At 43.2% G+C, this 26,931-nt stretch overlaps 1 protein-coding gene across 1 annotated transcript in view; it reads left to right on the top strand.

Annotated features, from left to right (window-relative positions):
* The window catches only part of LOC142142602 (uncharacterized), an 81,494-nt gene extending 55,969 nt beyond the window's left edge, over window positions 1–25,525 (top strand). Inside the window, exons 4-7 of the mRNA XM_075200477.1 lie at window positions 6,259–6,322; window positions 19,512–20,324; window positions 21,778–22,367; window positions 23,937–25,525. Coding sequence (XP_075056578.1) covers window positions 6,259–6,322; window positions 19,512–20,324; window positions 21,778–22,367; window positions 23,937–23,972 — 1,503 coding nt within the window. The 3' untranslated portion in view covers window positions 23,973–25,525. The remainder of the gene's footprint in view (window positions 1–6,258; window positions 6,323–19,511; window positions 20,325–21,777; window positions 22,368–23,936) is intronic.
* The last annotated feature ends 1,406 nt before the right edge of the window (window positions 25,526–26,931 follow it).

Below are 26,931 nucleotides of genomic sequence, written 5' to 3'. Positions count from 1 at the left end.
TCATAACCCATACTCACATCCTAACCCTGTGCACAAGAGACATAACCCATACTCACATCCTAACCCTGTGCACAAGAGACATAACCCATACTCACATCCTAACCCTGTGCACAAGAGACATAACCCATACTCACTCCCTAACCCTGTGCACAAGAGACAAAACCCATACTCACATCCTAACCCTGTGCACAAGAGACATAACCCATACTCACATCCTAACCCTGTGCACAAGAGACATAACCCATACTCACATCCTAAACCTGTGCACAAGAGACATAACCCATACTCACATCCTAACCCTGTGCACAAGAGACATAACCCATACTCACATCCTAACCCTGTGCACAAGAGATCTAACCCATACTCACATCCTAACCCTGTGCACAAGAGATCTAACCCATACTCACTCCCTAACCCTGTGCACAAGAGATCTATCCCATACTCACATCCTAACCCTGTGCACAAGAGACATAACCCATACTAACATCCTAACCCTGTGCACAAGAGATCTAACCCATACTCACATCCTAACCCTGTGCACAAGAGACATAACCCATACTCACATCCTAACCCTGTACACAAGAGACATAACCCATACTCACATCCTAACCCTGTGCACAAGAGACATAACCCATACTCACTCCCTAACCCTGTGCACAAGAGACATAACCCATACTCACATCGTAACCCTGTGCACAAGAGACATAACCCATACTCACATCCTAACCCTGTGCACAAGAGACATAACCCATACTCACATCCTAACCCTGTGCACAAGAGACATAACCCATACTCACATCCTAACCCTGTGCACAAGAGACATAACCCATACTCACTCCCTAACCCTGTGCACAAGAGACATAACCCATACTCACATCCTAACCCTGTGCACAAGAGACATAACTCATACTCACATCCTAACCCTGTGCACAAGAGACATAACCCATACTCACATCTTAACCCTGTGCACAAGAGACATAACCCATACTCACATCCTAACCCTGTGCACAAGAGACATAACTCATACTCACATCCTAACCCTATGCACAAGAGACATAACCCATACTCACATCTTAACCCTGTGCACAAGAGACATAACCCATACCCATCACATCACCATCCTAACCCTGTGCACAAGAGACATAACCCATACTCACATCCTAACCCTGTGCACAAGAGACATAACCCATACTCACTCCCTAACCCTGTGCACAAGAGACATAACCCATACTCACATCCTAACCCTGTGCACAAGAGATCTAACCCATACTCACATCCTAACCCTGTGCACAAGAGACATAACCCATACTCACATCCTAATCCTGTGCACAAGAGACATAACTCATACTCACATCCTAACCCTGTGCACAAGAGACATAACTCATACTCACATCCTAACCCTGTGCACAAGAGACATAACCCATACTCACATCCTAACCCTGTGCACAAGAGACATAACCCATACTCACATCCTAACCCTGTGCACAAGAGACATAACCCATACTCACATCCTAACCCTGTGCACAAGAGACATAACCCATACTCACATCCTAACCCTGTGCACAAGAGATCTATCCCATACTCACTCCCTAACCCTGTGCACAAGAGACATAACCCATACTCACATCCTAACCCTGTGCACAAGAGACATAACTCATACTCACATCCTAACCCTGTGCACAAGAGACATAACTCATACTCACATCCTAACCCTGTGCACAAGAGACATAACCCATACTCACATCCTAACCCTGTGCACAAGAGATCTATCCCATACTCACATCCTAACCCTGTGCACAAGAGACATAACCCATACTCACATCCTAACCCTGTGCACAAGAGACATAACCCATACTCACATCCTAACCCTGTGCACAAGAGATCTAACCCATACTCACATCCTAACCCTGTGCACAAGAGACATAACCCATACTCACATCCTAACCCTGTGCACAAGAGACATAACTCATACTCACATCCTAACCCTGTGCACAAGAGACATAACCCATACTCACATCCTAACCCTGTGCACAAGAGACATAACCCATACTCACATCCTAACCCTGTGCACAAGAGACATAACTCATACTCACATCCTAACCCTGTGCACAAGAGACATAACCCATACTCACATCCTAACCCTGTGCACAAGAGACATAACCCTTACTCACATCCTAACCCTGTGCACAAGAGACATAACCCATACTCACATCCTAACCCTGTGCACAAGAGACATAACCCATACTCACATCCTAACCCTGTGCACAAGAGACATAACCCATACTCACATCCTAACCCTGTGCACAAGAGATCTAACCCATACTCACATCCTAACCCTGTGCACAAAAGACATAACCCATACTCACATCCTAACCCTGTGCACAAGAGATCTAACCATACTCACATCCTAACCCTGTGCACAAGAGATCTATCCCATACTCACATCCTAACCCTGTGCACAAGAGATCTAACCCATACTCACATCCTAACCCTGTGCACAAGAGATCTATCCCATACTCACATCCTAACCCTGTGCACAAGAGACATAACCCATACTCACATCCTAACCCTATGCACAAGAGACATAACCCATACTCACATCCTAACCCTGTGCACAAGAGACATAACCCATACTCACATCCTAACCCTGTGCACAAGAGACATAACACATACTCACATCCTAACCCTGTGCACAAGAGACATAACCCATACTCACATCCTAACCCTGTGCACAAGAGACATAACCCATACTCACATCCTAACCCTGTGCACAAGAGATCCAACCCATACTCACATCCTAACCCTGTGCACAAGAGACATAACCCATACTCACATCCTAACCCTGTGCACAAGAGATCTATCCCATACTCACTCCCTAACCCTGTGCACAAGAGAGCGAGAGTGCAGAGAGCAGTCCTTTCACACTTGGCACCTACTGACCCCTGCAACAGTCCTAACATTGGTCTGCACGTGTCCTTCTGATATTTTTGCTAAATACACTGTTTTAAATTTTAGGCTTTGTACTGTGTATTTTACCATGGCCTTCGTATTGGGCAAGCAAATAAATATACTTTTATTGCCCTCGATTACAAAAGAGATAAATTGTGGTCTGTGCACTGTGGACAGTTTTACCCATAGAGCAATCAGATCCAAAGGCAATATAGGTAAAGATTTCTGCCTTGGTGAAAACTACAGAGGTGGGGCTAGGAATGGAAAGCAATATATTTACCAAAATTGGTAAGGAACATTAAGATAAACCGGGAACCCCCTTTAAGCTAAAATAAATGAAAGAATATGGAAGCAATACAAAACGTATCACCATTGTGAATTATCTGCTAAAAACAAATAACTGCAGGAAAGATTTGCTCAGTTGACGTTGAGAACTACTAGCCATGGAACTGGCATTGGAATATTGGAGAAAATTGGAGACATATTAAAGAGAGGTCACTTCATCCCATCACCAACTATACGGATCATAAATATCTCCAGTACCTTTAATCGGCACAGAGATCTAACCCTTGTCAAACTTTATTGTCTTTTGTCTTTTCCTGGTTTGACGTCATCCGTGCTTATCAAACAGGCTCCACAAAGCCGGATGTTCCATCCTTTGATGTATTGAACCAAGAAGACTCATTACAACCCTTGTATATTATGGCTATTTCTCACGTTTTAGTCACCACCGCTGTCCACAACTATACAATTCCTCCTGGGAAACCTTTTATAGATATCAGTCTATGCCCCAAACTCTTCCCCTCAAGCTATACCATGCCCTCCTGGTATTCGGAAGACCATGGAACTGATCACCAGAAAGTTTTGGTGGACCAGTTTAACGATTATGTCCAATGTGTGCTCAGAAGAAGACTACTTGCCAGACTCTTGCCGGACACTCTTACCTCTTCCATTTTCTGATGAGTCCAGGGGGTAAATGTATCAAGCTGCAAGTTTTCGGCAAGTTTGAAAAGTGGAGATGTTGCCTATAGCAACCAATCAGATTCTAGCTGTCATAAATGACAGCTAGAATCTGATTGGTTGCTATAGGCAACATCTCCACTTTTCAAACCCGCCGGAACCTCACAGCTTGATACATTTACCCCCTGGACACACATGTCTACGGATTTTGTTACCTATGTTCACCTTCTTATGATATTACAGTCATTTGGATGGCTTAGTCATCTGCCTCTTTCATAACTAGACTGTCAAATAGAGATATCTTCATATTGTCCCTTATTGATGGATAAAGTTTGTGTCTAGGTTTTGGAGAGCCTTCTAAAGAACTTGGTATAAAACTGAACATCTCCGGTTACCACCCCTTATATTAATGGACAAACAGAAATGACTAATCAGAACTTATAACACTGCCTCCAGACTAAATCTCAGGATCTGCCCACCATAATCAGCTGCTTAGTGGGTTGGAAGATCTCTAGTGAAGACCATTCACCTACTACAATATCTCACACAGTCAGTAACAGATACCAATGTAATTGCATGCAGCTCTTTTAAGAGATTAGGATCCACAAAAGTGCCACATCTTATAAGAGCTTTTCATGCTGGAAGAAAATAGTTAGCTGGTTTAGAGTAATTTTCCTTTAAGCAGGCAAAAAACTCTGCATGAAAAGTTCTTCGTAGTGTTCAAGCAGTTTTGCAGCTGCTTTTTAATCACTCATGTGGCAGGGGTAGGAAAAATAACATAGATTTCTACTAAGCACTTTTTTGCTTGAACATTTTTGCAGCTGGCCCTAAACGCTGCTTGCAGCTGGCCCTAAACGCTGCTTGCAGCTGTTGGAGAAAATGTGCTCTTTGTGCCACCCTATAGACAGCAGCCATTCATTTCAATAGGACAACACTGTTTAAAACTACAAATAAAGCACAGAAGGACACAGTGCAGCAGTAAAAGCACCTGTGTTACTACATCCTAGTGATAAGTGCAAAGAAATAAGTAAGGTTCTACAAAATGTACTAAAAGAGTAGGTTCACCAGTGGCGGAACTATCACTCGTGCACCAGGGCCCATGGAGATAATGGGGCCCGCTGCATGAGGAACTAGTGAGCTGATGGCCCCGGCTCCCTCTTTCCCGCTTCCCTGACCAGGGGCCACAGCTTACTAGTTCCACCTCTGAGGCTCACCATTACAAAATAATAAAGATTATATTTTTTGAATAGATTAAATGCATAAATCATTATTACAATTACACACAGCAGGACTGATTAATCTTCAAACACAATCGGAAGCCAACTTCAGTTAAAAAAAACGCAAGTAACCTGCGCACACGTACGTCTGTACGCAAATATAAGTGGATCTCAAGATATGTTTACATTTTAACCTGGGTATAAGTACACTGTGGCTTACATTACTTGCCGTAGGTAGGACATGCATGTGTGCCACATGAAGTCCTATTAGAAGGCATGACTTTTTTTTTTTTTATATAAAACAACAACTCGCAATAATAGAATCATTTATACAAACATGTTTCAAAAACATTTTTTTGAATTTTTTTTAAAGACTAATTACATAAATCAGGATGTTCTCAATGTGTTCTGTACATAAAGTGCATTTTTTAAGTTTCTCTTACTTATACACACATGTTCTGCGCTATCTAGTGGCACGCATGCGTGTAGTCATCAGTCAGCACTTGCACCTGCCCTGTAGCTGGTGCAAATGATACTGTAAAAGAACACGAACTTAAGAGATGCCCTGAACTGGAATCGGACGCAGCTGCGTTAGGACGCCCTCGGCACGTCCTTACTGTTACGCTCGGACATAAATTGCATGCAATTGTGTTCACTGGCGTAAGTCCTGTTCTGGCGCACTCACAGAGCTATTTCACATAAGATACGCCGGGCCGATGGACTTACGCCCTAAGATGAATCAGGCCCAGCATGTTTAAAATAATATAGTAGTTTTCATCAGAGGGGAAGAATTGAAAGAAAACTGTTTATATTGTTTAAAATTACACAAAAGTAAACTTTTTGTAGCACAAGAGCGCCTACTCTTTGTACACATTACAAGTCACAAGTTCCCTCCCCCGTCATTGTAACTGCTCCTGGAAATCAGCCTACACCTATCTTCTGCGGGCCGGCAGACCCACCTATATGTTGTTAATATTAGAATGTTGCAGCACTCAGCAATGTTAAAGACCCCCGTTTATATGAGTCAGAGCAACTCTATAACTTGTATTTGTGTTATTCAATCACTTAACATTTTTTCTTTATAATGTTGTCTACGGCTATTTGTGTGAATGTGTCTTTTATTTTCCACCAGACAGTACGGCCGAACAATGACTCCCTTGAAAGCAACGGAACTAAACATGAAGTCACCCCTACAGGTGGGTAAATGTTACATACAAGATTATCATAAGAATCTATGTTCATTATACTTTTCCCAGTTTACTATCAGAATACAATATGTAAAAAAAACAATCAGATTCTAGATATCATTTATTTAGTACATTCTACAAAATGACAGCTAGAATCTGATTGGTCGCTATAGGCAACATCCCCACTTTTCAAACCCGCCGGGAAAACTCTCAGCTTGATACAATTCCCCCCTAGAGTGTGTATCACTGAGCAGACCCAGAATTCAGCTTATTAACTTTGCAACCTCAAGCTTAGGGGTCTTCACATGTAATATATACAGTTAGGGTAGTTATGTAACTTGTAAGGAATGCTTAAGGAGTTATATTTATATAGTTTGGTGCACCATGCCAAAATGACATTTAAAACGTGCCCCCCCCACCCCCGGAAAGTCCGGGAGACTCCAGAAATTTGGGTCAGTCTCCCGGGCTCCTGCTAGAGCTGGCATTTCTCCCGCATCCCGAAATTCCCTTGTTAAAATGACGCGATTCACAGAGAATCGCGTCATTTTGGCCCCGCCCCCATAACAAAATGGCATTTTACTCATGGGGCGGGGCCAAAATTATGCGATCTGAGGCACCCCGCCCCCTCCCGCCCATTAGTCCTGCCCCTCTCCCGGACGTCGCCTATTGAAAGTAGGCAAGTATGCATTATCGTTTATGTACAGGGTGCCGCGGATTCTGCAACACCAGACAATCACCCTCCAGAGACAATATAGGCATACTTGCCAACTCTCCCGCATTGTCCGGGAGACTCCCGCATTTTGCGAGAGTCTCCCGGACGAGTGTGGCAATCTCCCTGATAGGAAGGGGGAAAAATTTAGTTTAGCCCCGCCCCCACTGTAAAATGACGCGATTTGCGTCATTCCGTCACGGGGGCGGGGCCAAAATGACGCGATTTCGCAGCCCCGCCCCCTGCACGCCCACGTCCCAGCCGGCATCTCCCGGAAGAAAAAAAAAAAATGTTGGCAAGTATGAATATAGGGTGTGTTCACGCCGCTGGTGCCCCACAGTGCGTCCAGCGTGCAGAGCACCTGCTTCACTCGCTCCGCCCACGCTGTGCCCCTGACACACAGGACACCTTCGGATAAAGCATAAAAAATACAGTTAGTTATTAAAACCTGATTTGGAAATAATTTTGGAAAAAAAAAGCAGTGCTGGGTATTTGCATTTCACGTTTCCCAATATCCAGGTGAACGAGAGCTGGATACATTAGGAGGGGGTTTCAGTGTGAAATATTATACATGTAAGTGCTCTGCCCCTGTCTGGACTGAACAGCCGGGGTAGTGACATATGATGACCTCTTCAGTGGGATTCCTAGAGTTACCAGATGGTGTCTGAGTTTGCAAAAAAAATCTCAGCTTCCTATAAACATACCACTAAGAATAGAGGCTAAAACTGAAGAGTAAATTTACTGTAAACAATGTATCTCAGAAGGACTAAAGGATTTACTCAACATGCACTTCTTCAGGTTCCACAGTTCTCACGCCATCTGTACACGGCGATATTAATTAATTATTATTAAGCACAGTGGCTCAGTGGTTAGCACTTCTGACTCACAGCGCTGGGGTCATGAGTTCAATTCCCGACCATAGCCTTATCTGTGTGGAGTTTGTATGTTCTCCCTGTGTTTGCGTGGGTTTCCTCCGGGTGCTCTGGGTTTTCTCCCATAGCCCAAAAACATACTGGTAGGTTAATTGGCTGCTATTAAATTGACCATAGTCTCATATCATCACATATGGTCATATGGTGTGTGTATGTTAGAGAATTTTGACTGTAAGCTCCAATGGGGCAGGGACAGATGTGAGTGAGTTCTCTGTACAGCGCTGCGGAATTAGCGGCGCTATATAAATAAATGATGATGATCTCCTGTTGCACTCTGATTTGAAATGGGTGGAGATAGAGTAACCTGAGGCCAATCAGTTAATTGAAAATTGGAGTACTCATCTGATCTTCATAGACTAAAGATATATATATATATATATATATATATACACACACACAATTAAGAAACAAAGCAAAACACTTCTGTCATTAGAAACGTGACTACGTAACTGTCTTTTAGCACTTAATAACACTTTTAGCACTTAATAAACAAACTGTGCTCTCACTAATAGCCATATTGTCTCCTAGTCGTCAGGAGAAAGAAAGTTTTCGTCAGGAGAAAGAAAGTTTCCAGATAGCCATTAATGTTATCATATATGTGTAATATGATTATATGTATCTGACAAGTGAACATCGCATGTTTATGTTTTTATTTTATTCATATATTTTTTTAGATCCTCTGATCCTAAGTGTTCATGTCTACAAATACTTTCAGGTTTTTAATTTTTTTCCTGTGGCACATTCATTTCCTTTATTGAAAGGACTTTTAAGTTTAAATAACACAAGTGCAGTTCCGTGAACCCTACAATAACATCCATTGTATAAAAGAGGGCTGGGGATCAGACGCTGTCACAACACTATAGAATGCACAGACTGGAAAAAAATCAGATTACTCTGAATTATTCCACCCACATATTGAAACGTTGTAACATAATCTAATATTTCCATATTGTCCATTGTCTGTGACAAAGCGCACAAGTGAGTGACAGGCCCTTAGTCATTTGACACGGCTCCCTCTAGGGACAGGTTTATTGCATTACAAGCTGATTAGGTTAGGACAATGGACGGCCTGCCACGACAGTAGCTCAGGTTGTAATGTTTTTATCCTGACACACATTCTTTACCGTGGGTGTGATGAGAATTTGAAAAGCTTCATAAAACAAAAGGTTCATTTTTGGCCGCTTCTTGCTTAGCGTGCAGAGACAGGATAAGCTGGAGGGTAGAGGAACCTGTATTTACTGGTAGTAATTCATCATGAAGCTGTGATAAGGATTTACATAGGTTGCAGTTACGCTGTCCTTTGGTAGAAACGCAGACAGGACTTGGGGAGTTTAATGCATTCACCTTTAAAGTGGACCTATCGGCTGCACACTGCTCCACTGTTCAAATGCAGCTTTGCGGCCACCGCGCTCAATTTGCAGCTAGATTTCTGCCACGGCGCAAAGGGTTGGGGCGCTAGATGACATTTGCAGGGGGGAAGAGAATTTTATGCCGGCAGCATGGAGGAGATGGTCCGAAAGGGGTCTTTTTTTTTAGCATAGGCCAGTGGTTCCCAAACTTTTGCAGTTCGCGGGACCCTTAGAGTCTCCACACACTCTGTGCCCCTCTGCATCCACACACTCTGTGCCCCTCTGCATCCACACACTCTGTGCCCCTCTGCATCCACACACTGTGTGCCCCTGCATCCACACACTCTGTGTCCCTGCATCCACACACTGTGTGCCCCTGCATCCACACACTCTGTGTCCCTGCATCCACACACTGTGTGCCCCTGCATCCACACACTCTGTGCCCCTGCATCCACACACTGTGTGCCCCTGCATCCACACACTCTGTGCCCCTGCATCCACACACTGTGTGCCCCTGCATCCACACACTCTGTGCCCTCCTTCATCCACACACTCTGTGCCCCCTGCATCCACACACTGTGTGCCCCTGCATCCACACACTCTGTGCCCCTGCATCCACACACTCTGTGCCCCTGCATCCACACACTGTGTGCCCTCCTTCATCCACACACTCTGTGCCCCTGCATCCACACACTGTGTGCCCCTGCATCCACACACTCTGTGCCCTCCTTCATCCACACACTCTGTGCCCCCTGCATCCACACACTGTGTGCCCCTGCATCCACACACTCTGTGCCCCTGCATCCACACACTCTGTGCCCCTGCATCCACACACTGTGTGCCCCTGCATCCACACACTCTGTGCCCCTGCATCCACACATTGTGTGCCCCTGCATCCACACACTCTGTGTCCCTGCATCCACACACTGTGTGCCCCTGCATCCACACACTCTGTGTCCCTGCATCCACACACTGTGTGCCCCTGCATCCACACACTCTGTGCCCCTGCATCCACACACTGTGTGCCCCTGCATCCACACACTCTGTGTCCCTGCATCCACACACTCTGCCCTCTCTGCATCCACACACTCTGCCCTCTCTGCATCCACACATTCTGCCCTCTCTGCATCCACACACTCTGTGCCCCTCTGCATCCACACACTCTGCCCTCTCTGCATCCACACACTCTGACCTCTCTGCATCCACACACTCTGTGCCCCTGCATCCAAACACTTTGTGCCTCTCTGCATCCACACACTCTGCCCTCTCTGCATCCACACACTCTGTGCCACTGCATCCACACACTCTGTGCCACTGCATCCACACACTCTGTGCCCCTCTGCATCCACACACTCTGTGCCACTGCATCCACACACTCTGTGTCCCTGCATCCACACACTGTGTGCCCCTGCATCCACACACTCTGCCCTATCTGCATCCACACACTCTGCCCTCTCTGCATCCACACACTCTGTGCCCCTGCATCCAAACACTTTGTGCCTCTCTGCATCCACACACTCTGTGCCCCTGCATCCACACACTCTGCCCCCTCTGCATCCACACACTCTGCCCCCTCTGCATTCACACACTCTGTGCCCCTGCATCCACACACTCTGCCCCCTCTGCATCCACTCACTCTGCCCCCTCTGCATCCACTCACTCTGCCCCCTCTGTATCCCGGGGGCCAGGAAGAGAAAAAAACAAAAAACTCCTCTCTCCTGCCGCTTGTCACTGAATGATGTCACACACGGATTGGAAAGTTGTTGTTTTTTTGTTTTGTTTTCTCTTACTGGTCGCGGCACCCCTGTGAGCCGCGGCGCACACTTTGGGAACCGACGGCATAGGCACATTTTGCAGATCAGTGGAGAAATGAGATAGAAATTTATGCGGAGAAAGAGCGGAAATTAGATAAAGGTGTTCAAAATACTTTATGCCCCCTGCCTAGAGGTTACCGGTCCCCTGCTAAAAGCACTGACATCTGGAGTAGCAAATTTACCAACCCAGTTATCCGAGTATAGTCCTTGTCTCCCCAAGGATATACATATAAATGTGTGAGTTGACATCGACAATAAAAACAAGTTTATATAAACATATTCATTGCATGCCTGAAGCTAATTTATGCCAAAATATGCTTACATAAACTACGTGCCGGAGGGGAGATCCCTGTGTGTGGGGGAAGGGAGTGGGGGGTGTGGCTGCCTGAATTGAGCATCCCGGCCCCACCACGTCTCACGGCGCAATGCTGTGATTTGCGGAGCTAGGGAGGTGGGCAGGATAGAGAAGGGTGTCAGGAGTAATCCTACAAATCCGAGAGGAATCTCCAGGAGAGTAGGCAACCATGTGCCAGGGGACACGTGGAAGGCTTAATATATGCTTTAAAGTACTGAATATTTATGCATTTTTACATTCTACATTCTTCATAGGGGGCGCTACTGAGCTGCGTGCACCAAACTGCAGGAAGGAAAATTTTTTTTTGCATAATGTGAAATGTTTGCACTCAACATATTATACCTATTATTATTATTATTATTATTATTATTATTATTGTTGTTATTATTATCGTAGATTTATAAGACGCCACAGTGCTCCGCAGCACGGTTCAGTAGGGAAAACAGGACATACATAAAACAGGGACATACAAGGCAGTCAAAATAAACACAAACAAAAGAACAAAGAGTATGGAGGACCCTGCTCATTAGAGAACTTACATTCTAAGAGGAGCGAGTGTGGCTCAGAGTGTAGATTGGGATAGTTGTGAGGGTACATTAGTGAGAACCGTGATATCGAGGATAAGGTCACCTCTAATAAAGAGATGGGTTTTCAAAGAGCTTCTAAAGATTTGAAGGCTGTGGGAAAGTCTGACTGAGCGTGGTAGGGAATTCCATAAGTGGGGAACAGCACGGGAGAAGTCTTGTAGGCGGGAGTGAGAGGTGGTTACCAGAGACGAGACAAGGCGCAGGTCAGAGGTAGATCTAAGAGGGCGGGAGGGGAGAGTATTTTGATATGAGATTTGAGATGTATGCAGGGGGTGGTGTTGTTGAGGGTTTTGTAGGTAAGGGTGAGTAATTTGAATTTGATTCTGGAGGACACAGGGAGCCAGTGTAGGGATTTGCAAAGTGGTGCAGCAGATGTGGAGCGGTGAGAGAGGAAGATCAGTCTTGCTGCAGCATTTAGGATGGATTGAAGTATTAAGATTAAGAATACCTACTAGGAAAATGTTTTTATTTGTTGAAGTCAGCGACTCGCGGGTGTGAGGTGTATACATTGCCCATTATATATATTACTAAGCCTTAGTTTCTCTAGAAGAAATCTTTTTTAATTTTTTTTACATTTATACTATCTATGGAGTCATATTAACATACAATTATATAAACAGACATAAAGGGGTATATTTACTAAACTACGGGTTTGAATGAGTGGAGATGTTGCTTAGAGCAGCCAATCAGACTCTAGTTGTCATTTATTTAGTACAAGCTACACAATGACAGCTAGAATCTGATTTGGTTGCTATAGGCAACATCTCCACTTTTTCAAGCCTGCAGTTTAGTAAATATACCCCAAAGAGTAAACATCAACTTTCTTTTGTCATATGAGCCCTGACTGATTGCAGATACATGTACTAATAGCTTATTGAGCACTGCGCTAGATCTTACCCTGTAGCTTACAAAGCCCGTCTCATGTTTCGACAGTGATTTGTCTGTAATAACTAAACAGCTAGATTAGTAGCGATGAATCAAACAGCGGATCCTATGTATTGTTTTTACCTGTTTATGTTGCCCAGTTAAATGACATGATTACAGTACAGCAGTTCTATTAAGGAGCTGACTTTAATCTGAGTTTACAGCAGAGATGTTCAGCAAGCAGTCAGCCAAGGCTGTTATTGCAGAACTCAGTATCTATGACGCATTGATCACACATCGCACAGGTGGCTATTGCATGAAGTTTAAAATATACAAGGTTTCAGTTTTGTGTTTCATTTTACTTGTAGCCGGATTTGCTTTGTACTTAAGCAGTTTCATATATAACGGTGTCAATGTCAGAGTGTCGGAACGCATTTCCACCCCAGACACTCAAAACTTGCAATAAACTTTACAAATGCATCTTATAGTAACTTAAGCTGGGAGCACATCTATGCAATTATTGCGATTCACGACTGTTTGGTCAGACAGTGCAAGAGTGTGTACGCTCCCACGATCAAGTTTTATCGTACCACAACACATCACATCTGTTGAATTGGTTTTCTAAACTTCCTAAAAATCACGATCAACGATGGAACGATGTTGGACAAATGTGGCAGTGTGTACGCACTCACAACCAGCAGCGTAGGCAGATACCTGTAGAGGGTACAGAGTCACCATCTTTTCAGCAGATGGTAATGAGAGATGAGATCAGAGATCTGAAGGTACACATGAATCGGCACTCTCATCAGGACTTTAAGTTGTTGGTAAAGTCCTCCTGATTTCCTCCTATTGGTAGGAATTAATTTCTGATATGAACAGTGCAGGTTGCGTATCTCCCTAAACCGGCAATGTGTAAAAGTGTCTGTGCTCACTGCTGCAAACTGTTAACGCACCAATGATGTCTGTATAGCCATGTCTTGCTAGCGGGTGCCACATGCCAGCCTGGTATTGCTCTCACCATATTAAAATTTAAGCTTCAGAGATCACTGAAAGCTATGGAATCTACTGGCTTATTTCATCCTGATTTTCCATGTATGACTGTTGGGAGGTATGCACCTGGACCAAAGACTATAATCATCAACATCATCAACATCACCATCATCGCCTTTATCAACATCATCATCAACATCATCATCATCATCATCATCACCATCATCATTACCTTCATCAACATCATCATCATCACCATCATCATCATCACCATCCATCATCATCTTCATCAGCATCATCACCATCACAATCATCACCTTCATCAACATCATCATCATCAACATCATCATCATCACCTTCATCAACATCATCACCATCATCATCATCACCATCATCACCATCATTATCAACATCATCATCATCAACTTCATCAACATCATCACCATCATCATCATCACCATCATCATCAACTTCATCAACATCATCACCTTCATCAGCATCATCACCATCACAATCATCACCTTCATCAACATCATCATCATCATCATCATCATCACCTTCATCAACATCATAACCATCATCATCACCATCATCACCTTCATCAGCATCATCATCACCATCATCACCATCATCACCTTCATCAGCACCACCATCATCATCATCATCACCTTTATCAGCCTCATCATCACCATCATCACCTTCATCAACATCATCATCATCATCATCATCACCATCATCATCATCACCATCATCATCCATCATCATCCATCATTACCTTCATCAGCATCATCACCATCACAATCATCACCTTCATCAACATCATCATCATCATCACCTTCATCACCATCATTATCAACATCATCATCATCAACTTCATCAACATCATCACCATCATCATCATCACCTTCATCAACACCATCAGCATCACCATCATCATCACCATCATCACCTTCATCATCCATCATCATCCATCATCACCATCATCACCATCACAATCATCACCTTCATCAACATCATCATCAACATCATCATCATCATCATCATCATCACCTTCATCAACACCATCAGCATCACCATCATCATCACCTTCATCATCCATCATCACCTTCATCAGCATCATCACCATCACAATCATCACCTTCATCAACATCATCATCAACATCATCATCATCATCATCATCACCTTTATCAACATCATAACCATCATCATCATCACCATCATCACCTTCATCATCACCATCATCACCTTCATCAGCATCACCGTCACCATCATCATCACCTTTATCAGCCTCATCATCACCATCATCACCTTGATCAACATCATCATCACCTTCATCAACATCATCCTCATCATCATCGCCATCATCACCTTCACTATCATCATCACCATCATCATAAACATCCTCATCATCATCATCATCCTGATCATCATTATCATCATCAACATCATCATCATCAACTCCACAACTGGCAGCAGGTTTATGTAGGTGCAAAGTTTACATCTCGTAGCCATCATACTTCAGGATCCATGTAATTCAAAATAAGACACCTCTCAAAGGGGAATGCTTAATGCCTCACCAATCACAAGGGGCCGCAAGTACAAGATACTACTGGTTCTAAACATGGACTCAAGTTGCAAGCCTGCACAGTACGTCAGTTTTGTACCAAGACAACTCTTTATTGAGCCCAATGCTAAATCAAGCCAAAAATCTGCAATCACCCATTCCTTGTTTATGTAAGAGTCAAGAGTAGGGACCTACTGGCTCACTTTGCTTCTCAATAATTCCGATGGACAAGTGACAGACTAGTGTTGTAGAAGACTTGACAATTATTTTTTAATTTTCTTCATTACATCCACAGATGTCCATGACCCTTAACTGTCCGTTGACCAGGACCAAAATGCAAAGTTTAAAGTCCTCCAAGTATTGCAGGTCTACAAACATTTTCAAAATGGTTTACAAGAGCAAACCCAGCAACAATACTGATTGTCGTGAGGCGGTTACGATTTCCAGTGGCGCCGTCTCCGCACTGTCACTTGGTGCAGGAGACAGATGCCTGCACCTTCTCGGCAGCCGCGTCCTGTTGCCTAGCAGCGGGACGCTATCTCCGCTCACCTGTCAGGAGTCAGCATGTCTGACTGCCAAAATCTCCCTAACCCAATCACGATGCACCTTATGGTATATAAAGCAGCCTCTGACACATGTCTAGTGCCAGAGCATTGGTGCACTCCTGCTCCAGCGTTTCCTGAACTTCTGATCCAGTGTTCTTCGGTTCTGACTTGGCTTCCTGTTACTATTCTCCTGTGTTTCGTGTTTCATTTTGGTACCTTGCTGCCCAGCTGGTTTGACTATTTGGCTTGACCTGACTCCTCTCTGGATCCTCTCTGTGTACTGCACCGCTCGGTTGGCTCTGACCTGGATTGCCTGACTACGCCTGTCTACTGACTGTCTCAGAGAACCGTGACCTGCGTACCCTCTGCACCTAAGCCCAAACCCCCTTGTGGGGGTCCCTGGTGAATACCGGGGTACGTTAGACTCCGCGCCTCCCTGTTTAGCTGCACCACTACCGGTTAACGGCCACCTCTCTCAGTGACATTAACGTTGGCTTGCTCTACTTGTGTGGTTTCTTAATAGTTGTTTGGGCTAATTGAGCAATGGTGTGGGTGGATCTGGAGTATGGCCTAGTTATCACGATTTTCCATTCAGGTATTTTTGCAAGAGAAAAATATACATTTTACTATTTCCTGGTTTTATGCATTAAAATTGCAGACTCTAAAAGGAATATGCAACCTCAACCACAAAGAAAACTAGATAAAGCAACAAAACAGGACTACACAAAACATCTGATTCTTGGCTCTCTCTATTGGGGATATTGGGGGTGTTTGAGGTCTGTAAATCACTTTCTCTTTAGTAAGGGTGAGGCTGCTCTTACAATCGGATATCTCCCTAGGCTCACACTGACACAAGGAAGCCGTAGCAAGTCTCAGCTTGTCGGAGTTACATTACTTTTACTTTTGGAAGTCTGGATTTGGCACTTGAGAACTTACCCTTGATGATTTGAGGAACTCCAGCCAAGAATGTGTCCAGACAGCTTGTATTCCAGATACTAGATCTGGTGGTAATAATTAGTATTAGTTCATGTTTTGCACATAATGAAAAGTAGCTGACCACTGTTCATGTCTTGCTAGGTGGACCTAATCTGAAAAGTGATGGAAAAGTTAAGGTTTTATTTTTATTTTTTTAAACAGACCACTTTACAGAGTTAAATTTTTACTGACACTTCGAAATAACAACAGATTCTGACTAATGCAAAAAAAAAGAAGGAATGATATCAATCATCCAAGGCGTCATATGACTTACGTGAGAAGTAGATCTACTCTCAGTGCTTGCAACAAGGGAACTACCATGGCTCGGAGGTCCATCATTCCATTAGAAAAATATTCAGTTTTATCGCTTACAGTTGACAGTCATTTCCTGGCGCACAGGGAGAGATTTAGCTATTGGCCAAATGCTTCCTATAGACCATGGTCACAACAGTGCCGCCTAAAGGCTAAAAGGAGGTACTGCAAAAAAAAAATTACTGGGATAGAGCATAACAATGAACACTGCCAAACAGTCATTTCTTTTTCTAATGAAAGAAATTTCAATATTGGTAACTTTACACAACTTTTTTTAAAATTATATTTGAAGGATACGCTCTCTTTTACTTAACTTTATGTAAAGTGTTAGAGGGACAAAAAAAAAGAAGCTTCATTCAAATAGGATTTTCTGTTTAGCGTATATCTCCTAGAATAAAAAAAATAACTATTTTTTAAATAGAAAATTTCTTGAATGCAGATACAATTAATGACCTTTAACCTTTGACTGATATTTGTCTATATCTATTCCAAACTAGTTTTATATGATAATTAGCTAATATTTTATTGAAGCCCAGGAGATTTAATTAGCAACAGTGGCTGTAAGCTTGCAGAACTTTGAGCTTATTTCTATAAAATATATTGGAGGTTTTTTTTTAACAATGCAATACACCATATGCAAAAATATTAAGTTATTTTTTTATGATGCATCCTCAATAATTATACACAAATACTTATGTGAGCAAAAAAATTGCAATTATACATTTATTCGTCCCCCCCCCCCCCCCCATATGTGGCTGCTGAAAATGGAGCGTGGCGAACGACAAGATTTTTTTCACCAGCATATAACATACAACAATCTCTAAGATGAGACAAACTACCAAATCTTAGGCTGGGCAGTACGTTAATATTCGCAAATTAGCCCAATATTGATACATCAGTGGCCTCACCGATATTTTAGTATGGGGGACTAATACAGTTCAAAAATATTCATGTAGAGCAATAAAAAGCACCAAATCGTTATAATTGGTGGCAAATTATTGGACACTGGTAATAGGAGTTTAAAATCTAATCTAACTGGAACTTTACCAGGAAGTACTGCAAAGAGATGCTGCTGTTCAGTGTAATTCTGCACAATGTAATATCGAGAATCCAATTTACGTAGGGCAGCATGGTGGCTCAGTGGTTAGCACTTCTACCTCATGAGTTTGATTCCCGACCATGGCCTTATCTGTGTGGAGTTTGTGTGTTCTCCCCGTGTTTGCGTGGGTTTCCTCCGGGTGCTCTGGTTTCCTCCCACACTCCAAAAACATACTAGTAGGTTAATTGTCTGCTATCAAATTAACCCTACTCTCTCTCTCTCTCTGTCTGTGTGTGTTAGGAAATTTAGACTGTAAGCTTCAATGGGGCAGGGACTGATGTGAGTGAATTCTCTGTACAGCGCTGCGGAATTAGTGGTGCTCTATCAATAACTGATGATGACGATGAAGTTACTCAGCCTTATCTGCAATGCCCTCAGCAATATTACCAATTCATACATCTTTCAAACCTTACCTAGAAATAATCTCCCTCATGCCCTTGTAGATCTTCTGCCCCACTCTTCGCTTCTGATAACCACCTACAAAACTTCTCCCGCGCTTTTATCCACGGATGGAATTCCTTACCACTCCTGATCAGAAACTCCCCCACCCTTCACATCTTTATACACTTACTGAAATCCATCTCTTTATTACCCTACTCCCACTTATACTAATCACACTGGTACACCCTTGTAATTCTCCTAATTTCCACTCGCTCCTCTTGTCGCTTTCCCAGATTATGAGCAGGTCCCTCCCTACCCTTTGTTTTCTTGGCTGCATTTATTTTGTCTACCTAGTATGTCCCTGTTTTATGTATGTTCCTGTTTTCCCTACTGTCGGGAGCTTGTGGAGCACTGTGGTGCCTTACAAACCAGCTACATAATAATGTGTGTTCCTGTTTGCGATGCTATCATATCAGGATCGCTCATCATGTATGCACTTTTTGCCCTTGGTAAGGACCGTCAAAGGCAGTGATCAGTATACATCCAAACAGTGGAAAAAATTAGGGATAATTCTGAGATCACTCAAACTTTATTCAACCGACTAGAAAACATAGCAAATTGTATTGAGATAATATGAAAGTGTGAAGCTAGAGACAGGGTGTGCTGCATGTAGTTTGCAGTTCCCTCTATCACTCCTAATTTGATTTCTTTTCTCTTGCAGGAGGTGATGTAAATGCAGAAAGAATAGACAAAGAAATAGATATTTCAGAAACAACCAAGCCGCAGAATGGAGAGTCATTGAATCATAGAGCTCTCCCGTTGCCCTTAGAGAATCACCCGTTGCCCTCAGAGAACCACCAATCACAGACCCTCCCGTTGCCCCCACAGAACCTCCCGTTGCCTCCACAGAACCACCCATCACAGAAGATCCCGTTGCCCCCACAGAATCTCCTGTTGCCCCCAGAGAACCACCCATTGCGCTCAAAGAATCACCAATCACAGAAGCTCCCGTTGCCCTCTCAGAACCTCCCATTGCCCCCACAGAACCACCCATCACAGAAGACCCCGTTGCCCCCACAGAACCTCCTGTTGCCCCCAGAGAATCATCCATTGCCCTCAGAGAACCACCCATCACAGAAGATCCCGCTGCCCTCACAGAACCTCCCGTTGCCCTCACAGAACCTCCCGTTGCCCTCAGAGAACCACCAATCACAGAAGCTCCCGTTGCCCCCACAGAACCTCCCATTGCCCCCACAGAACCACCCATCACAGAACCTCCCGTTGCCCCCACAGAACCACCCATCACAGAACCTCCCGTTGCCCCCACAGAACCACCCATCACAGAAGCTCCCGTTGCCCCCACAGAACCACCCATCACAGAAGATCCCGTTTCCCCTACAGAACCACCCATCACAGAAGATCCCATTGCCCCCACAGAACCACCCTGCCACTCTACCAAAACCAGAAGACAAAGCTCCTCTCTATAATGTGAGTGAGGTGAAATTGAGGCAAGAACTGGACCACAATCAGATCAGTAAGTACGGACAAATCCGTATTATCTCTTTATTCAGCTGTACACATCACACAATGGGAGCAGAGTTCTGGGGGCTGCACCAATCCTATAAACTCGCTAAGATCTAGGGACATCAGTGAGGTACGAGGCACAAGTCTATAACCTTCTGTTCAGATTTAATGCTATATGTAAGTTATTGACTTGTACACACCATCCTGCAACATTTACCAAACACATTTCTTTGTCTTTCTGGCTGATTCCTGTATCCTCCCGCTACATATTAATATGAGAGGTCATCGCTGCTTTTTTTTCATGCCCAGGAATACGTCACAGCGATCCCCACTGGATTCACCTTTCTGTGGCAACATAGAACTCAGATACATACATAGCTATAAGAAATATTAGAAAGCAAAGAAAATGTGGGTTTAGGAAGTAGTTAAAGGATGGTAATGACCAACCATCTGAAGGTAGAGAAACCCTTTATCACAGTGTCTCACCTCAGCTGGAACTGCAAATTAGAACTTTGGGGTTGGATACACGGGTACAGAAATCAACCAATGGGCTGGCATAGCCAATGAAGGTTCACTATACAGACATTCTACCAACACAAAAGTTATGCGACCGAAGAGTTGCCAGTCAGAAATATTACTTATCGACTGATGCAATTGCTCTGAAGCAAGGTTAAGAGGATGTTAGGTTTCCATCAAGAAGTAACTCCTCACTGCTAAGAAGAATGACTACTCCCACCTGGTTGTCTAAGTTGCCTTTTCTGTGCAGCTTACACCTTTTGGCAGGAAATAATAATTTTGCAGCTCTGTATTTGTGATATTGTGTTAGAATTTCTTTCTTTAAGCGTATGTTTAAAAGTTTACATCCATTCCAACAAGGTGTTGCCCCGAGTTGGCCAGGACCATGAGATATACAGGTGCACCAGTGCCACAGGTGCTGTTTCATGGATCTCCTTGGACCTCTGTCACGTTTCCTCAACATACTTCTCCTTGTGGTCCCCCTATAATTGCTACATAAAAACATATTGACCAATCACTGTGATCTTCCTCCTGCATTCACTGTATGAAGACCATGGTGACTGACAACCATAGTATAAATAGTTTTGCTCCTGTGCCTCTTTATTCCTGCTCATTCAGTGACTGCAGGAGGAAGCACATGGTGATTGATCCGTGTGTCACTCTAAGCTTGCATACAAAGTGATCATTTGAGGAGCTCCCCAACCAGAAGGCAAGATCTACTGGGGAAGAGAGACCGTAATGCAGTGAGGCCGTAAGGGAACATTTGTCACAAATGATTTTCTCACTTTAGGTCATGGTAGGAATGACCAGTGCTTCATATTGTATAGCTCTAGCTGAATAAAACAAGAGGTACACAATGTACTCCTATTTTAGTTGAATCTGAAGTCATGGTCATGTTCTCAGAATATAATTTATATCTGATACTATTTCAACCGTTCCTTTTGCAGACATTGGCGCTGATGAACAAAACAAGGACATCAACTCCAAGACAATAAGACCAAAGGCACCAGGAAATAGCGATCTTCATGAATCTCAGACAGAATTTCTAGAACACAGAAATCCTATTTATGATTCGGTCAGTGAGATGAACGGTCTACCGCCAATGCAGTCTGATCTTCCCAGTCCTGAAACCGGCAAGAAAGATGAAGACAGCAAAACTTTGAAATCTAAATTCACAAAAGCAAATGACAGTGAGCCACCTTATTCCGTTGTTCGTAGAGACAAAAAGACTGTAAAGAAGTCACCAGAACAGAATATAGGAAATCAGGGAAATAGTACTGAAAACTCAACTGTGGAGAGAAACAACGACAACCAAACGGCTCACTCGATTCGTGTTCTACAAGAGCAGCCACCAACTTCCCCCGATCCGTTAGACAAAGTGAATTCTGTCCTAACCAGAACTAAGCAAAGAAGTTTAAAGTTCAACGAGAAGCCCAAGTCAGTTTGTATAAGTCAAGATGACGAGGAAGAAGCTCCTCCAGTTCCCGCCAAGTGTTTTAATTTTATTGAAAGTGAAATTCAACAGCAAACAACTGAGGTACGATCCAGGGTGTACTGTAGGTGATTTATGTGTGACCTATTAGATGAATTATATTTCTTTTTGAAAGTTGACTGTGAAATCTTATCCATTTGTACACAGACACCTAGAAATCATGTTTCAAATTTGTCGATAATTATAAAAAAGAAACAAAGACTAAATCTAAATACATACATACATGTTCCGATACAATCCATGAACCGGTCAGCTGATACATTTTTATACATCACTGATTGGTAGACCATTAGCAGTTTTATAGTTTTGTATATAGAGATTATTCACTGTGGTCAATGTGACTATATGGTATTTGTTCTGTGAGCAATTATAAATTAGGGGAATGTTACCATATCTATATTTATATATATATATATATATATATATATATATATATATATATATATATATACCTCCCAACATTTCGGTACACGCCATCGGGACAGAAAGGGGGCATTGCCACGTCACTGTAGGGGCGTGACCACATCACAATGGGGGTGTGGCCACATCAGGATGGGGCGTGGCCACATCACGATGGGGGCGTGGTCACATCACAATGGGGGAATGGCCACAACCCCAGAGGGATGCCTAGCGCTGTAAAGCTTTCGGCTACCCCTTTAAAATCTCCCTTCCCCTCCAAACACTGGTCAGAGCCTTAAAATTGGGACTGCCCCACTGAAATCTGGACATTTGGGAGATCTGGCTGTTATATACTACGGAGAAGCAGGCAGAATGATTAATCCAGAAACAAAAAATATGGAGGACAAAGGCGCACAATAGTGTAGTATTATATAAAAAAGACCAAGAATGGTCTTGAAAAGCAGTCCTTAGCACCAGAGAGATAGACCATGGGTCAAAAAAGTGAATGAAATTGAAACAAATACACCCATCACTCAAGTGTAGTATGAATTATGTAGTATGAAGCAGTGGCGGATGCAGGGGGGGGGCGATCGGGGCATTCGCCCCCCCCTAGCAGCAAAAAGCTAGGTCCCAGCCGCCGATTAAAACGGGAGGGGCGGGGCTAAATGTGGGCCAGTCAATCAGAGTGGTCCCAGCCGGCGACCACAACGGGAGGGGGCGGGGCCAATCGCGGGCGGAAGGCGGGGTTAACACAGGCCAGCCAACCAGAGCAAAGGAGGGGAGTGATTATGCAAAATCGCCCCCCCTAAACATAAAGTCTAGATCCGCCCCTGGTATGAAGAATGATTAATCCGCCTCTTTCAGGGTCTACAAACCGAGAGCTATGCTGGCAGAGATATTTTTGCTGTAAAATAATCGGAGTATAGAAATTGCTGTGTATATTATAGACTTGGGGTCAGGGCCGTGTTATCTGCTGTAATGAAAATGTGAATTTATAATCCCTCCATAGTAGTTAAAAAATGATTTGCTCTTTGGTCTGTGGAGTACATGTATTTTGGGTCTGAGACTTGAACACCAGCCAGAGTCAATAATTGCTTTATCTCTGTCAAATAATATACCATAGATATGGTCTGCCACTACTTTGGTGCTTAAACTGCATTGCTTATCAGTGACTTTTACTGTACTCAGGTGTAATCTGAGTTTTCTCTGCTGCAGGGGGAAACAGAACCGGCCAATCAAATAACAGACTGAACTCGAGCCCTTTCTGTATCACAGTTACAGAGACAAGAACTATACTTTTCTGCAGTGGATTGAGGACAATCTTGTGCAAATGTTATGCCACAAAGACCCACCCGTGTCTACAGAGGAGGAGGATTGTGTGCTAGCAAACAGGATTACAAGTTCACCTCTACAATGCAACTTGATGCACTATTTTGAGTGTGAACTAAACTACAACACATGTAAATAAAATAAAAGTGCAAGAAAATAAAATTAAAAAGAGGAGGAACGCACGGATGTTCAGAAATACGTTACAGCGATGTACTTAGTTCCTCATTCTCTTATTGATAGAACAATGTTAAGGATGTACAGTTATGAAATATCAGCCATTGAATAAAAATATAAAAGTTGTGTAATATTATTACAAATAGTATATTACCACCTAGGGATAGATTTACTAAGCTGCGGGTTTGAAAACGTGGGGATGTTGCCTATAGCAACCAATCAGATTCTAGTTGTCATTTTGTAGAAAGTACTAAATAAATGAAAGCTAGAATCTGATTGGTTGCTATAGGCAACATCCCCACTTTTTCAAACCTGCAGCTTAGTAAATATACCCCCTAGTGTGTAGATAACACTGACTGTCGTCTTTGTATCCCTCTTCTATGGATGTCTTTTACTGTCATACTCTAAATGGAAATGACATCTCATCATAAAAGACACTTGTTTAGTATCGGGGGATTGGCTTTATTAAAATGTATATTTTTTGTTTTATTTAACTGTTAGTAAAACATAGATGTTTCATTCTGTACATATAACTATATATCCCTATTTTATTTTATTTGTGCAGATAAATTGAAAATGTACACGATGGAGGCAGCCATTTTATAGCGTGGATCAATATTCAAGAGCCAATCATTGAGGTAGGAATCATCACCAAGACACAAGTCTGCTGAAGAAATAATCATCAGTTTGTAGCCTGGGTGATGTCTCAGGTTCCTGGAGAGTGAATAAGCTACAGTCTCATGAATGTTGGTTGATCCCACAAAATGGCTGCCTCCACTGTACCTCAGTGATGTCACAGGCTCTAAGTGAATTGGTAGGCGGAATTCTCAGTGAATATTGGTTGAGACCTTAAAATGGCTGCCTCCACGGTACCTCAGTGATGTCACAGGCTCTAAGTGAATTGGTAGGTGGCATTCTCAGCGAATATTGGTTGATCCCACAAAATGGCTTCCTCTACGGTACCTCAGTGATGTCCCAGGCTCTAAGCGAGTTCATAGGCTGCATTCTCAGTGAATGTTGATTTACAAAGAGTGTTCCCAATAGTCACGCTCTCTTGGAAAGCGACAGAAAACCTTTTAGTAGTCTTATTGTTAATGGCAAGAAGGACCCAACTCTACAATGCGTCAGTATGCTGAGAACTTAGCAGCACTGTTTGTTTTTACGTGTATATTTGTATCTATAATCTGTGTTAAATATTTTTAGTATCTTATTTTTTAATGTGTTTATTTGTAAATATTAGTTTATGCTGATAATCATTTTTGTAGAATCAAGAGACAAAGCCTTCCAAGGCGACATGGGATCAGGTAAAATAAAGATTAATTTCTCTGTTCTTTGACTGATGTGAGTAATACTTACTATCCATATGCAGGAAGTCCTGATCAGCTGAGAGCTAGTTCTGGCTGAAAAAGCTTGTAAGGGGTTAATACTGGGAGTGTCACTTAATCATCTCGGCCTTGCTCCTTAATTAACTGGAGTATGTCCCCATTGCCTCAGGTTGTATTGAGCCAGACACGTTGGTGCCAGCCCATCAGGGGACCAAGGGATGAGTTAGGTTGAGAAGGGACAGCCCCTTTTTGACAGACAGCCATTCTGAGAGGATCCCACTATCTAAGACCTCCCCTGACCCTGCCCCTGGAGCGTGGGAAAACTACAGGGTATAAAGGAAAAAGGGAGAGCCAGGGGAGTTGGTTAATCTTTTTGCTTTCATCCTGGGAAGAACTCCAGTGTTGAAGTCTGCAGATGTATCAGCATCTACGTGCTATTGGAAATAAAGTTACCTATTCACATGCCGGAGGTGAGGCCAGAAGCCCACTTTGCTTGTGATGGATGGATACAGCCCCTGGTAACTATAAGGACCCACCCATTCCTCACTATATAGCCATCGAAAGGGCCAAGTAAACATTAAGAAAAAGACATATCAGGCTGTAATTCATCATTTCAAGCTTGGTGAAATGGAAATCTTCAAATAAACAGCAGTAACTTGGAGTGGTCATTGGCCATGCCCTTGTTTTTTTGGGGATTAGCACGATATTCGATCTTCGGGTAAGTGCACAGAGGGGGGTATTCAATTGTTCCTCCGGCCGCCGGAAAAATGAGCGCTCTAAAACTATTACCGTTTATACGGTAATTACTCGCTGAATTTCATCGGGGAGCTGCGAGATGAAATTCAGCGAGTAAACTACCGCATTAACGTTTTTTGCGCGCAATATTACCATATAAACGGTAATAGTTTTAACGCGCTCGTTTTTTCGGCGGCCGGAGGAACAATTGAATACCCCCCTAAGAGTGAAATAATTTAACCCTTTTGCAAATAAAGGGGGATATTGCATCAAAATGCCGTCATATTATTATGGTGCGTAGGTTTCCCCAGAAATACCTTCCTTGAGTCTACCCAACTGATTTTTGGATATTTTATGGGGATGCCACACACACAATAGGTGTTTCTGCTGTGTCTTTCCTCCAGACATGAGCAGCAGTTCTTTATCTAAAGATCATTTCCTATGAAAACTAGATTATCTATCTAAATTAAATTACATTACACGAGCAGATTTCTTGCTCTATTTTTACAAACCTGCACGCAGCAATTAGGAAAACAGCTGAAGCAAACAAGGGCTCCATAGGAGACTATATCATTTTTTCTGCAGCTGTCCCACGAGCAACAGGAAATATATTTTTCCCATGGCTGCTTAGGTGCTGAGTGAAGCCA

This window comes from Mixophyes fleayi, chromosome 3 (genome assembly GCF_038048845.1).
Source record: "Mixophyes fleayi isolate aMixFle1 chromosome 3, aMixFle1.hap1, whole genome shotgun sequence".
NCBI classification, from domain to species: Eukaryota; Metazoa; Chordata; class Amphibia; order Anura; family Limnodynastidae; genus Mixophyes; species Mixophyes fleayi.
This window is presented reverse-complemented; position numbering and strand designations above follow the sequence as displayed.